This window comes from Hypanus sabinus, chromosome 2 (genome assembly GCF_030144855.1).
Source record: "Hypanus sabinus isolate sHypSab1 chromosome 2, sHypSab1.hap1, whole genome shotgun sequence".
In the NCBI taxonomy this organism is placed as follows: domain Eukaryota; kingdom Metazoa; phylum Chordata; class Chondrichthyes; order Myliobatiformes; family Dasyatidae; genus Hypanus; species Hypanus sabinus.
In genome coordinates, this window is record NC_082707.1 from 143,858,329 (window position 1) to 143,870,407 (window position 12,079).

General features: G+C 40.8%; 1 protein-coding gene across 4 annotated transcripts in view; it reads right to left on the reverse strand.

Moving 5' to 3' along the window:
- Window positions 1-12,079, reverse strand: part of heatr5a (HEAT repeat containing 5a) — a 125,111-nt gene that overhangs the window by 96,697 nt on the left and 16,335 nt on the right. For 3 of the 4 annotated variants that reach the window (XM_059956275.1, XM_059956248.1, XM_059956257.1), the window contains exons 2-3: window positions 11,235-11,446; window positions 4,181-4,392 (exon numbers count right to left, since the gene is read on the reverse strand). In XM_059956275.1, the coding sequence (XP_059812258.1) occupies window positions 4,181-4,392; window positions 11,235-11,360 (338 nt within the window). In that variant the 5' untranslated portion in view covers window positions 11,361-11,446. The remainder of the gene's footprint in view (window positions 1-4,180; window positions 4,393-11,234; window positions 11,447-12,079) is intronic. The other variant, XM_059956266.1, reaches the window with a different exon arrangement.

The window sequence follows — 12,079 nt, forward strand, 5'->3', positions numbered from 1 at the left end:
ACAGAGCCAGCCTTTCTAATTAGTTTATTGAGCCACCTGTGTTGATGCCATTGCCCCAGCACACCACCACACAGAAGACCGTACTGGCGACAACAGGCTGGTAGAATATATCAAGGAGAGGCCTGCATACTACAAAGGACCTCAGTATCTTTAGGAAGTAGAGACAACTCTGGCTCTTGTTGTACACAGTCTCTGTGTCAGTGTTCCACTCAAGCCTGTCATCCAGTTGCACACCCCAGGTAGTTGTAGGCTCTCACCACATCCATGTCTTCACCACCAATAGTAACAGGGAGTAATGCAGGCTTGGTGTTCCTAAAGTCCATCACCATCTCCTTTGTCTTACTGATATTGAGCTGCAGCAGATGATTCAGCTTGCACCATTTGACAAAGACCTCCTCTCGGGCCCAGGATTCATCCTCCCATTCTCCTTTTATACACCCAACTATTGCTGACTCATCAGCGAATTGCTGCAGATGACATGACTCAGTGTTGTAAAGTATGAGGTATACAGGTTAAACAATAAGGAAGCCCAATACAGCCCACTGTGGGGCCCCAGTGCTGCTTACAGCCATGCTCGACACACAGCTCTGAAGCTGCACAAACTGGTGTCTGCCCGTCAGGCAGTCCATTATCCAGGATGCAACTGAAGTGCCATCCTCTATTGAACAGAGCTTTTCCTCCAGCAATGAGGGCTGTGTGGTATTGAAAACACATGATCCTCACTGTGCTATCCTGCTTATCCAAATGGGAGAAGGCTCTGTTCAGCAGGTAGATGACAGTATCATCAACTCCAATGTGCTCCTGGTTAGCAAACTGCAGGGGATCGAGGGCTGATCTGACCAGGGGTCAGAGGTGAGCCAGGACCAACCCCTCTAGGGTCTTCATGTATGAGCTAGGGCCATTGGACTTTTGGTCAGGCCTTCTTGAGTACTGGGACGACACATGATGTTTTCCACACAATTTGGGGCCCTTTCCAGGCTAAGACTGAGATTGAAAATGCAGTGGATAACTCCACACAACCACTCAGCACATTCCTAATGTATTAATGTGATGAAAATCTGCAGCTGCTGGAAATCAACACACTCAAAATGCTGGAGGCATTCAGTAGGCCAGGCAGCATCTAGAAAAAGAGTACAGTTGACATTTCAGGCTGAAACCCTTCGGCAGGGCAGTTGACTGTATTCTTTTCCATCGATGCTGCCTGGCCTGCCAAGTTCCTCCATCATTTTGTCTGTGTTGATGAAATAATCAGTATGGATAGCATGCAAAACAAAATTATTCACTATACCTCAGTACACATGATGATAATAAATTAATTTCCTTTTTTCCTTGGAGTGCAGGAGACCGTTGGTGACATTATAGAGGCAAAGATAGGGTGAATGCATGCAGTCTTCTGCCCAAGAGTAGGGAAGTCCAAACCTAGGGCACAGGTTTAAGGTGAAAGGAGAAGGATTTCAAAAGGATCCAAGGTGCAATTTCTTCACATGGAGAATGGTGCCAATATGGAACAAACTGACTGAACAAATAGTTGAGATGAATACAATAACAACATTTAAATAATACTTTGAAAAGCAAGTTTAGAGGGATAGAGGCAAACGAGTAGATGAGCTTCTTCATCAGCATGGACAACTGGGCTGACTACTCAATGAAATTGTTCAACTGACCTACCAAATAGAACTGTGCATGAAAATGTCATGATACAACCCATAATATAGGGTCTGAAATACAAATACTAGCAAGAACCATTTTTTCATATTCAGCATATATGCAGAGTACCCCTATTTCAATAAAAGAGTAATAAGCTAGTAACCTACCCTCTTTCTAGGCTACTTTTTACTTTTTTGCTTTGATTATGCACTACACAAAAATACTGCTGTGTCACGATGTTTAAAGTTTTATATACCAAAGTCTTCACTGCAGAATCAGATTTATCACTTACATAATACATGGAATTTGTTTTGCAGCAGTACAGTGCAAGGACAAAATTACTACAAATAATAAAATAAATAGTGCAAAAATAGTAAGGTAGTGTTTATGGATCAATCAGAAATCTGATGGCAGAGGTGTGTCCATGATGGAGTTTATAACCCTCCATAACTTCTTGAGATCCTGTGTACTGGAGGCTCCATACCAGGCCATGTTGCAACTAGTGAGGATGCTCTCCACTGAACATCTATAGAAATTTGCAAGGGTCTTTAGTGACACCCCAAATCTCCACATGTACATAATGAAATACAGGCACATGTGTCTTCTTTGTGATTCCACTTGTTCTTTCCTGTCAAGTTTAGTCAGTGCTACAAAATTCCCCGCCCAACTCCTCACTGCTCCAACTCTTCCTTACTGCCTTCTCTTAACAACCTCAACATCACAAATGAAACTGAAAGTTCTGGAAAAATACAGCATGTCAGCCAGCCATAGTGAATTTAAAAATGGATCTACCACTTCAACTTCTCCATCTTGCATCCAAACTGCTGAGTGATCATTGATCTACAATGTTAACTCTGTTGGTATTTGTGCAGACATTGTCCAAACTACTTCATATTTTCAGCGATTTTAGATTTTTCAGGATCTGCAGTTCATTTCATCATCTCCAATTATAATTTTTAAGCAAGCCTCCCTCTGAATGGCAGGTAGACTTTTTTTTAAAACTAAATTTTATAGAAATTTATAAAAACTCATGAGAAGTTTTGATAAGGTGAATGGTCACCATCTTTTCCCAGTACAGGCCTGTCTAAAATGAGAGGCACAGGTTTAAAGTGAGAGGAGAAAATTTTAAGGAGACCTGAGGGACAAGTTTTTCCAACAGAGGGTGATATGTATAAGGAGCTAGCTGCGAGATGAAGCTGGAGAGGTGGATACATTAACAACATTCAAAAGAGATTTGGACAAGTTCATGGATAGGACTGGTTTACAGGGATATGGACCAAATGCAGGAAATCAGGACAAACTCAGGTAAGTACAATGTCTGGAATGGACAATTTTGCCCAAAGCGCTGCCTTCTGTGCTATGTAACTCAATGAAAAGGCAGCAAGCATGACTATAGTCCTTAAGGCTGAGGAAATGGAAAATTATATGGGCAACACTCCAAGCCATTCACAGAAAATCCACAAGTGTTTGTTTTACAAATGCATGCAAAGCTTACAACACCCAAATATTTAAAATGTTTCATTTCTTTTTCAGCAGGTCAGATATCTAACTGGAGATTTTGACCTAATCTCTGAGGTGGTATGTCAGATGTCAATTTAATATATGCAAACCACAAGTAAAATTTAAATTTAAGTCCAGGAGAGAAGTATTTGCATCTCATATGTGCTGGGAATGGTTATCTAGCACTTTTCAATAACATGCAGCTCGGAATGCTTCTGTTCAGATCTAAACATTGGTGAATTGAGACCTGAGGTCAAAAACTTCCCTGTGCAATACAATGTCATCTCCATAACCACTGAAGTCCACTTTCCGGTTTTCACAATGGCCAATGATGGTTGCTTTCAGGCCAACTTAATGGCCTCTTATATCTGCCTCTTATAGATCACCAAGTTTGCTACTGGAAATGTGCTTTACTTAGAATTGGGAGGTTTGCATTAGACAGGAAAGAGTGCATGGTACAGTAAACTTCGTCAATCCACCATTCTGGGACTTTGATGGTGCCAGATGGCAGAGATTGCAACCACCAATATCCAGTAAGCCAAAACATCTAACCATCAGAACTGCTGAAAATTCCAACAGTAGAACTAGATTTTACTGTATTGGGTAAAGTCGAGCTGACAGATAGAACAGACCAGGAAACTTATAAAAAATCTACTTTTGTGCTGTGCACAACTGCTGTGCAATCAATATGTAGGAAGTTTATCTGTAACCAAGACCTTCCACCATCACAGAAACATATGCTTACACCAGAGAGAATGCCTGAGCAAAGGATCTCCTCAATGGATTCTATCTATATCATATGCATTAAAACATCTAGATAAAGGATGTGAAATTTCAGGGGGAAATATATAGAAAACAGTCTCAGATTCGGTATCCTGTCACCAGAATATAGTACATTCACCAATTCACTTAACACAAAATTAGTGGTTTTTCCATTTCAGTCACTGTCATTTAAATTATGTTATTACAATGTTACTAACAAATGTGAAATCACCATAATCTTCATGCCATCTACACAAAAAAAATTACTTACAGTCTAGTAGGCAAGTAGCTTGGCGAGTCATCCTTACTCCTGATTATCTCATTGCATTTGTCAATAGTTTGGTACACAGAAAAGGTATCACCAATACTATATAACAAGGCCAGGTTCTTTGCAATCAGTTTGCGGGCAGGTGGTCCTGGTGAGCTCTCCAACAAGGCTGTCAGTTGTTCCACCAATGTCTTTTGCTTCTCTTTGATATCAGTCTGAAAAGAAAGGGTTCCCGGAAAAAACTGCTACATGAAAACAACTATTTATATTTTCCCTCAGCGGGCCTCTTAAAATTTTAGCATGTTTCTCCAAATTAATTTATGCAACATTTATGAATGCAACATTGTTGCACAACCATACCAAACTGAAATTCTGCATTTACAAAAAAATTGGCAAATAGCAATGGCCATCGAGCCACGGAGCCAGAATCCAATCAGAATCCAGAGTTTTCAGTGCCCACAAAATATCTAGAATATCATTTCCCAACTACTTGGATAGAGACTCAAATATAATTTTGTTTCTTTTTGCAAAACACAACAGATCTAATGTGCTCAAATTCTGACTTTAGACCATCTCAATTAAGTGTTCGATTCTGAGAAAGATAATGCAATTCTTCAACTGCAACACAATCAGAAACACTGTGGTGTCTTGGTGCTTGAGAGTAAACAAAAATAGCAACTAATCTTAAAATAGCCAACTGAAGCCAAAAGCTTCAATTGCAGGCTTTTCGCCAAAGAGAGCACATTGCCTTCCACAAAACAGACAAGCTATCTAATAATCCAGAAGCCTGGAAGATCATCTTGAAGTATGTCACCAGGGAATTTGAAATCAGTTTTAAAAAAAACTCTTCAATAAAGTGATGTTACCCCCCCCCTTATGTCAACCAGAAAACTACTAGATTATCATCAATTCTCATTTGATTCACTGATCTTTGGTCTGCCTGGAAACCTGCTGATCTTGCGGATGCTGGTCTGTCTGTCCTTCCAGTCCCACTGCAATGAAATTTATGTTTAATTGTCCTCCAGTGACTGAACAACAAGGATGAAGAATAAATACTAATACGCCCAATACCACCAGCATCACATGAAAGAATGCAGAAAACTTTTAGAAGATCTCTGCCAATCCTTTAAACACTTCCTGATTAAAAACACTCCTATGGGAGATCGAATTACAATATCATATCAGTGGAGAGGTATTCAAAACATCATATGTGAACTATTGTTTCTTATGTTGAGAAAGGGAAGCTCTGTGAAATCATTGATGGCACAGCATGTAATTTCATTACCTTTTCATTTCAGCTTCAATTTAAATCATACATTGAAATAGTAGGAAAACGTAATTGAATGTAACATTTCTAAACCCCTTCGCATCTCCACTTCAGCTTTTTACCACCATTTTGAATATATTCTTTAATTAGAATTCTCATAGGTACAGGCACTGCATGGAATCAAACTTCCACCAATGTTGTAAGGCTCACTGGCTTGTCAGTCCCTGACTTGTCCATGCAATCATTCTTAAATAAAGGACCAACATCAATCATCTTCTAGTACATTACTAGACATTAATGAAGAAACAGAAATCTCTGCCAGGGCCCCAGGAATCTCCTTTTCTTCCCACAATATACTAGAATACCTCTGGTAAGACCCAGGAATCGATCTATTTTGATTCAGTTCAAGAATGCCAACACCTCATTTGTCAAGTTGATATGCTTCAAGATACCGTTGTTCTCTTTCCTGAACTCACCAACTTACATGTTCTTTTCCTTAATGATTACCACACTGATCTTTAAAGGTAAAGTGTGATCCTAAGTTAGTATTCACCGGGAAGAAGGGTAGCGAAGCTGTAGTGTTATGGGAGGGGTGTGATGATATTCCAGAGCATATGTACATCACTGTGCCCAAGACTTAAACAATATACTGGTTGAAATAGGAAGGTGGTTGGGAAACAGAACTAAGAGTATTTAGCTTTGAGTTATCTCAGCAGGATTAAGCATTATTTGGTAACTGGAAAGACATAATATATAGAACTGTGCAAATGTCTTAGCTAGCCTAGATATATACAGAATATGTGCCCAAGGCTTTTGTAAGGCACTGTAGATCAGGAACGTGTAAGTGCTAGTGCTATTGGCATTGGAGCTCATTAGAGATTATTATGCCTTCACTAGTGAGGTCCCAGAAGCTGAGAGGTTGTGTCTTTGTTCAAAAAGGGCAGTCACCATAATCCTGGAGATGACAGGTTGGTGAGCCTTAAATCAGTAACTGTTCAAGAAAATTCTCATGGGTGGGATTTATGTTCACTTGCAAAGGACTAATTAGAAGTCAGCATGATTTTGTGCAGATCATCTCTCACAAATCTAACCGCATATTTTGAAAAGGTAAACAAGAAAATTAATGACTGCAGGACCGCAGCCTTTGTCTATATGGATGTTGACAAGACTACAATTGGTAGGCTAGTCCAGAAGGTTAAGGCACAAGGGATCTGAAGTGTGTTAATGAACTGGATCTAAAGTTGGTTGCTTGAAAGGAGGCAAAGGGCTGTGGCGGATGGATGCTTCTCAAAATGGCAATCTATAACAAATGGTGTACTACAGGGATCAATGCTGGAAACTTTGTTGTTTGTAATGGAGTAAGTTTGCAGACAACCCAATAATTGATAAGGATTGTACATGACAGCAAAAAAGTAGATTGTTTGGGAAGTTAAATTCTGAAAGGATATACAATAATAGAAGGATATATAAATAGATCTTCATTGGGTCCAAGTCTATAGCTTTCTGAAAGCGAAGGCACAGGTGGACAGGGGAGTGAGAAAAGGCATTTGATATGTTTGCCTTTATCGGTAAATGCATACAGAGCTGACTGGTGTATAGAACACACTGCCAGATGAGGTAGGTCAATCAAGGTGTTGAAAAAGAACCTTTGTTCCACAAAAGATGGGCTTTCCTATCGGCCGCCCATTTTAATGCCATGTCCCATTCTAGCATGTCAGTCCATGGCCTCTTCTACTATCGTGATGAGCTGCACTGAAGTTGGAGGAGCAGCATCTCAAATTCCATCTAGTAGCTTCCAAACTGATGGCATAAACATCAATTACTCTAACTTCTGATAATTTGTCCTCTTCTTTTCTTCTATTCCCCATTTTGGCCCCCTTCTTACCCATTCTCTTTTCCTCACTTGCTTATCATCTCCCTCTGGTGTCCTACCTCCTTCCCTTTCTCCCATAATCCAATCTCCTCTCTGAACAGATTCCTTCTTTTTCAGCCTATTACCTTTTCCACCTATCACATCATCTCCCCTCATCTAGCTTTCCCTATCACTTTCCATCTTTTACTCTTCCCAGCCCCCCACCACCAACATCTTATTTTGGCTTCCTTCCAGTGCAGATGAAGGTGTTGGCCCAAAACATTGACAATTCATTCCTCTTCATAAATGCTGCCTAACCTGCCAAGTTCCTCCAGCATGTTGTGCTTGTTCCTCTGGATTTCCAGCAACTACAGAATCTCTTGTTGATGAAGGGAGAGGTAAAATTAGGTAAACGGATAGGTAAATAGGGGGATGGATTGGGGGAACAATGATTAGCTTATAATCAATTGTATTATAGGTACCACATGTTGCTGGACAGCCAAAAAGGGAACCTTGCCCAGCAACAGGTGACATACCAGACATTGTTCCCTAATAGTGTTAGACATAGGTCCAAATAAGAAATTATCTGGTCACACAAAGATTTTTGAGGTATAACATAACTAAATGGGGGAAGGATGGCGTAGGGGGAGATATCAACATGAGGAACTGAGGTTGTATCCATGCTAGCCTTGGCAGAAATAATTATAACTAACCAATAATGATTTTACATCTATTTGCATCTTAGCATCTGATCGAAACTATTCTAAAACTGTATTAACTCATGTAATTATAATATTTCCTGTAATGATCAATGTTATACATTGTGCAGAATTGTAAGTCAGGGTGGAATGCTCAGAATATCTCTTTGATCAGTCTGTAATTTCCGCATAGCATGCTATGAATAAGAAGTGAAGCTTGACTAAGTATCGCTGGTTTTATTGAATTCATGATACCTTGCATTATTGCATCGGGTCGATCCGGCTTTGACAATTTGGCGAGCCAGCCAGGAGTCCGAGGTGAGGTATTCCTGAGAGATGGCGTTAGTTTATGAGGTATTGGGGTAACAGAGAGCCCAACAAGGTATTGTGAGTATTAAAGTTTATGAGGTATCGGGGTAACAGAGGGCCCGACGAGATATTGTCAGTATTTAAGGTTGTGAGGTATTGTGAGAATTAAAGTCTGTGCGTGCTGAAGAATTGGGCAGCGGATCATTAACGGTGATCTATTACATTTTTCTTTGGGTGTGTCGCAGAGAATTGGGCAGTGGGTTAGTGGCAGTTACTTATTACATTTGAAGCTGGTAAGCACCTTAATTGGCGGGGGGGGGGGGGGGCAGGGTGCGTAGCACAGTAAATTGACTAGCATGGGACAGAACGGAAGTTTGGCCAAACGCAGGAGAAGTGGCTCTCTCCTGCAGTCTATCCGGATGTTGTAAATACGCTTTGGGGTATGCTTATGATAATTTGCCTGTCTCAAGTCTGCTTTAGACCGGTTGTTAAGGGAGGGAAATCCCCCACGTGAAGGTCAGGACCCTGAAGTGGATGCAGAGAGACATGGCACAAGATTACCGGGGAATGGGGGTTGTAGGTTATATAATGGTAAAGCCACACTCTGAATTATCAGAATCCAGCCTTAGACCGGTTGTTAAGGGGAGGAAATCCCCCACATGAAGGTCAGGACCCTGAAGTGGATGTGAGAAAAGGAGGTGGCTGACCCACTCGATTAAGAAGCATGGGGCAAGCATTTGATAAGTCCTGGAATAACATGCCAATATTTTAAAAATGCAGAGATGACCCTGAAAGAGAAAATGATTACTGAAGATTATTGGCATGCCTAAATAAGAAATGGGAAGTGAAATTTAGCCTTTGGGTGGAACCTGGGACTTAGATAAATGTCTGAAGGCAGAGGAAGTAATTTGGAAACGTAGTGCTGGACAAAAATGGAAGGTTTTAATGTCCAATTGGAGAAAAACAGCCAAAGAATTAAATAATAGTTCTAAGCAAAGCAGTTGGGAGCATAATGCACGTTGAAGAGGGATTAGTGTATGTGATAATGAAGGAAATTTGAAATCGTGGGAGACACTAAAAGGACTGTGCGAGGATTATGATACGAATAAGGGAAAACAGAATAGGGAGAAGAAAGATAGGCCGGTTAAGGATAAGCAACAAAGTAAAGGTGAAGCCGGCAAAGGTAAAACTGAGGTACCTCTTGACCTGTCTGGACTGCCCATGCTTTTTGATGATAATGAGACAGAGGGGGAGGAAGCCTGGCGACCCCAGCCCACTACATCGCCACCCCCGTATGCTCCACCTAAGCGGTCACCCCAGGGTAATCCCAATTCACCCCCACCAAGCCCAGTGCCACCCACACGAGGGGACAGTTGAGGCAGCGGAAGGGTAATAACTAGCCAAGGACCAGGAAACCACGACATAGGCGGAATTTTCTGGTAGGAGGTGGTTGACGGCATCACCCATCTCATAGAATCCTTCTGTAAGCAGGGCATTCTAGTCCCATGCCAGTCTCCTTGCAATACTCCTATCTTGCCAGTTACAAAACCAGAAAGGCCAGAGAGGCAGTTAGTACAGGACCTCCGTAAGATTAATGAAATTGTGCAGCCGATACATCTGGTAGTCCCTAATCCTGCTACAATTTTAAGTAATATTCCATTGAACTCTCAGGTCTTTACCATAGTAGATCTGCAGCATGCAGTTTTTGCGATCCCCTGACTCCTGAGTCGCAATACCTTTTTGCATGTACCTTTCAAGATCAGCAGTACACTTGGACTAGGTTACCCCAAGGGTTCGTGCACTCTCTCACCATTTTCTTGCAGAATTTGCATTGGCGGCTTAGAGATTTACAATTTTGTGGGGGCTCTACAGTAATTCAGTATGTAGACGACCTCCTACTGGCAAGCCCGTCAGAAACAGCAAATAAGCAGGACACCAATACACTCCTGAATGCCCTGCACTCATGGGGTTATGTACTCCTGCCCCAAAAGGTACAGAGAGTCCAATGGCAAATGACATTTCTGGGAACTCTTTAAGTGCAACCGAAAGCAACTCACTCCTGAAAGGGTAACCCTGATTCTTGCGGCCCCCTCCCCCCCCCCCCCCATCCACTACGCTGAAAGCCATGTGTGCTTTCCTTGGTCTGATATTGGGATTGGGAGCGTCCCAAACTTGGACCCTGGTGGAAAGGACCATTCCAGATACTACTGCAGATGCCGATGGCAGTTAAAATACAAGGCCAGGAACGTTGGATACAACCTCAGTTCCTCATGTCGACACCTCCCCCTATGCCATCCTTCCCCTACTTAGTTATGTTATACCTCAAAATGCTTTGTGTGACCAAATAATTCCTTATTTGGACCTATAACTAACACTATTAGCAAACAATGTCTGGTATGTCACCTGTTGCTGGGTAAGGTTCCTTTTTTGGCTGTCCAGCAACATAATACAATTGATCATAAGCCAATCATTGTACCCCAATCCATCCCCCTATTTACTTATCCCTTAACCTAATTTTACCTCTCCCTTCATCATTGCGTTGTTGAAACAGCTATGGGGATAGTAGAGATTTGTTCGGCACATTGCTGGGCTTAAATTATTTTAACACAGACTCTTCCAGATTCACTCACTCTTTAATAGCCCCATTTTCCCCAAGACACCTTATTTGTACCTATCCAGAATTCCTAGTGCAATAATCAACATTCCACTCTTAACCAACTTCTATAAAAACAGATTACAGCAAAATCTTAGCACCCTTCAGATCAGAGGTTGCAAATTGATTCCTATGTTTTGGAATATTCTCATGATCTCAAAGTTTTTAGGTAACCAAAATTTTCTCTTTCGGATAAAACAGTTCTACCCAAATATTCAGAAAGTGACATTACATAAACAAGGACATGTTCACAACTTTAAGAATATTTCATGGTTTACCTTATTGGCAGCCACCAGAAGTTTCTGTAAGAATTGAAGCCATTCAAAAATGAACTCTGGTTTCTTTGATTCGCTGAGTTTACTATAGAACTCCTCATTTAATAGCAGGCCATGCGCTTGCTCCATAGTTCTGCCCAACTATTCTTCAAATGCTCACTGAGATTTTATAAAGTGCAGAAAGAGAATCAAAAACATCAGCATTCTTTCAATTGCTGCAACACAAACACAAGAAAACAATTCATTAACCATCTGAGACTACCATATTTCTGGTTCAACAATGAATCAATAAGACACTTCGACAGATGAAGTTGGTTAATTAATCTTGAAATGAAAAGTAACAAAAGCATGCAACAACAAAGTTATATTGAATAGGGACTACATCTCTGAGATTGAACAAAGCTTTAATGAGTTTGTTGTATAGGAGAAACAAATTCAAATTTCTGCAATTTCCCCAATGTTCAAATGGGAGGAACATTTTTGTACTAGTTTATCATATAACAGCATTTCTCAACGCCAAAGTTGAATTACTGTGCTATTTTAAAAACAAACAGTAAAAGCCAGTCATTAGCATAGAAACAGGCCCACACCGACATGTCAGGTATCAACTATCCATCAGAACTAGCATCATTTTCCAACACTCAGCTGTAGCCTTCCATGCCACTTTTAAAGTATTCATAAATACTTCTTAAATGTTGTTACAGTACTTGCTTCCACCTCAGCCGTGAAGCGCAGAATCAAACATCACTGGATGATTGTATGTTCTAGTATCAATTGTTTGGTGACAATAAAAGTAAAGCCACTGTGTTCCAGGTTTCAACTAGTAGAAAAATATCCTTCCCCAAATC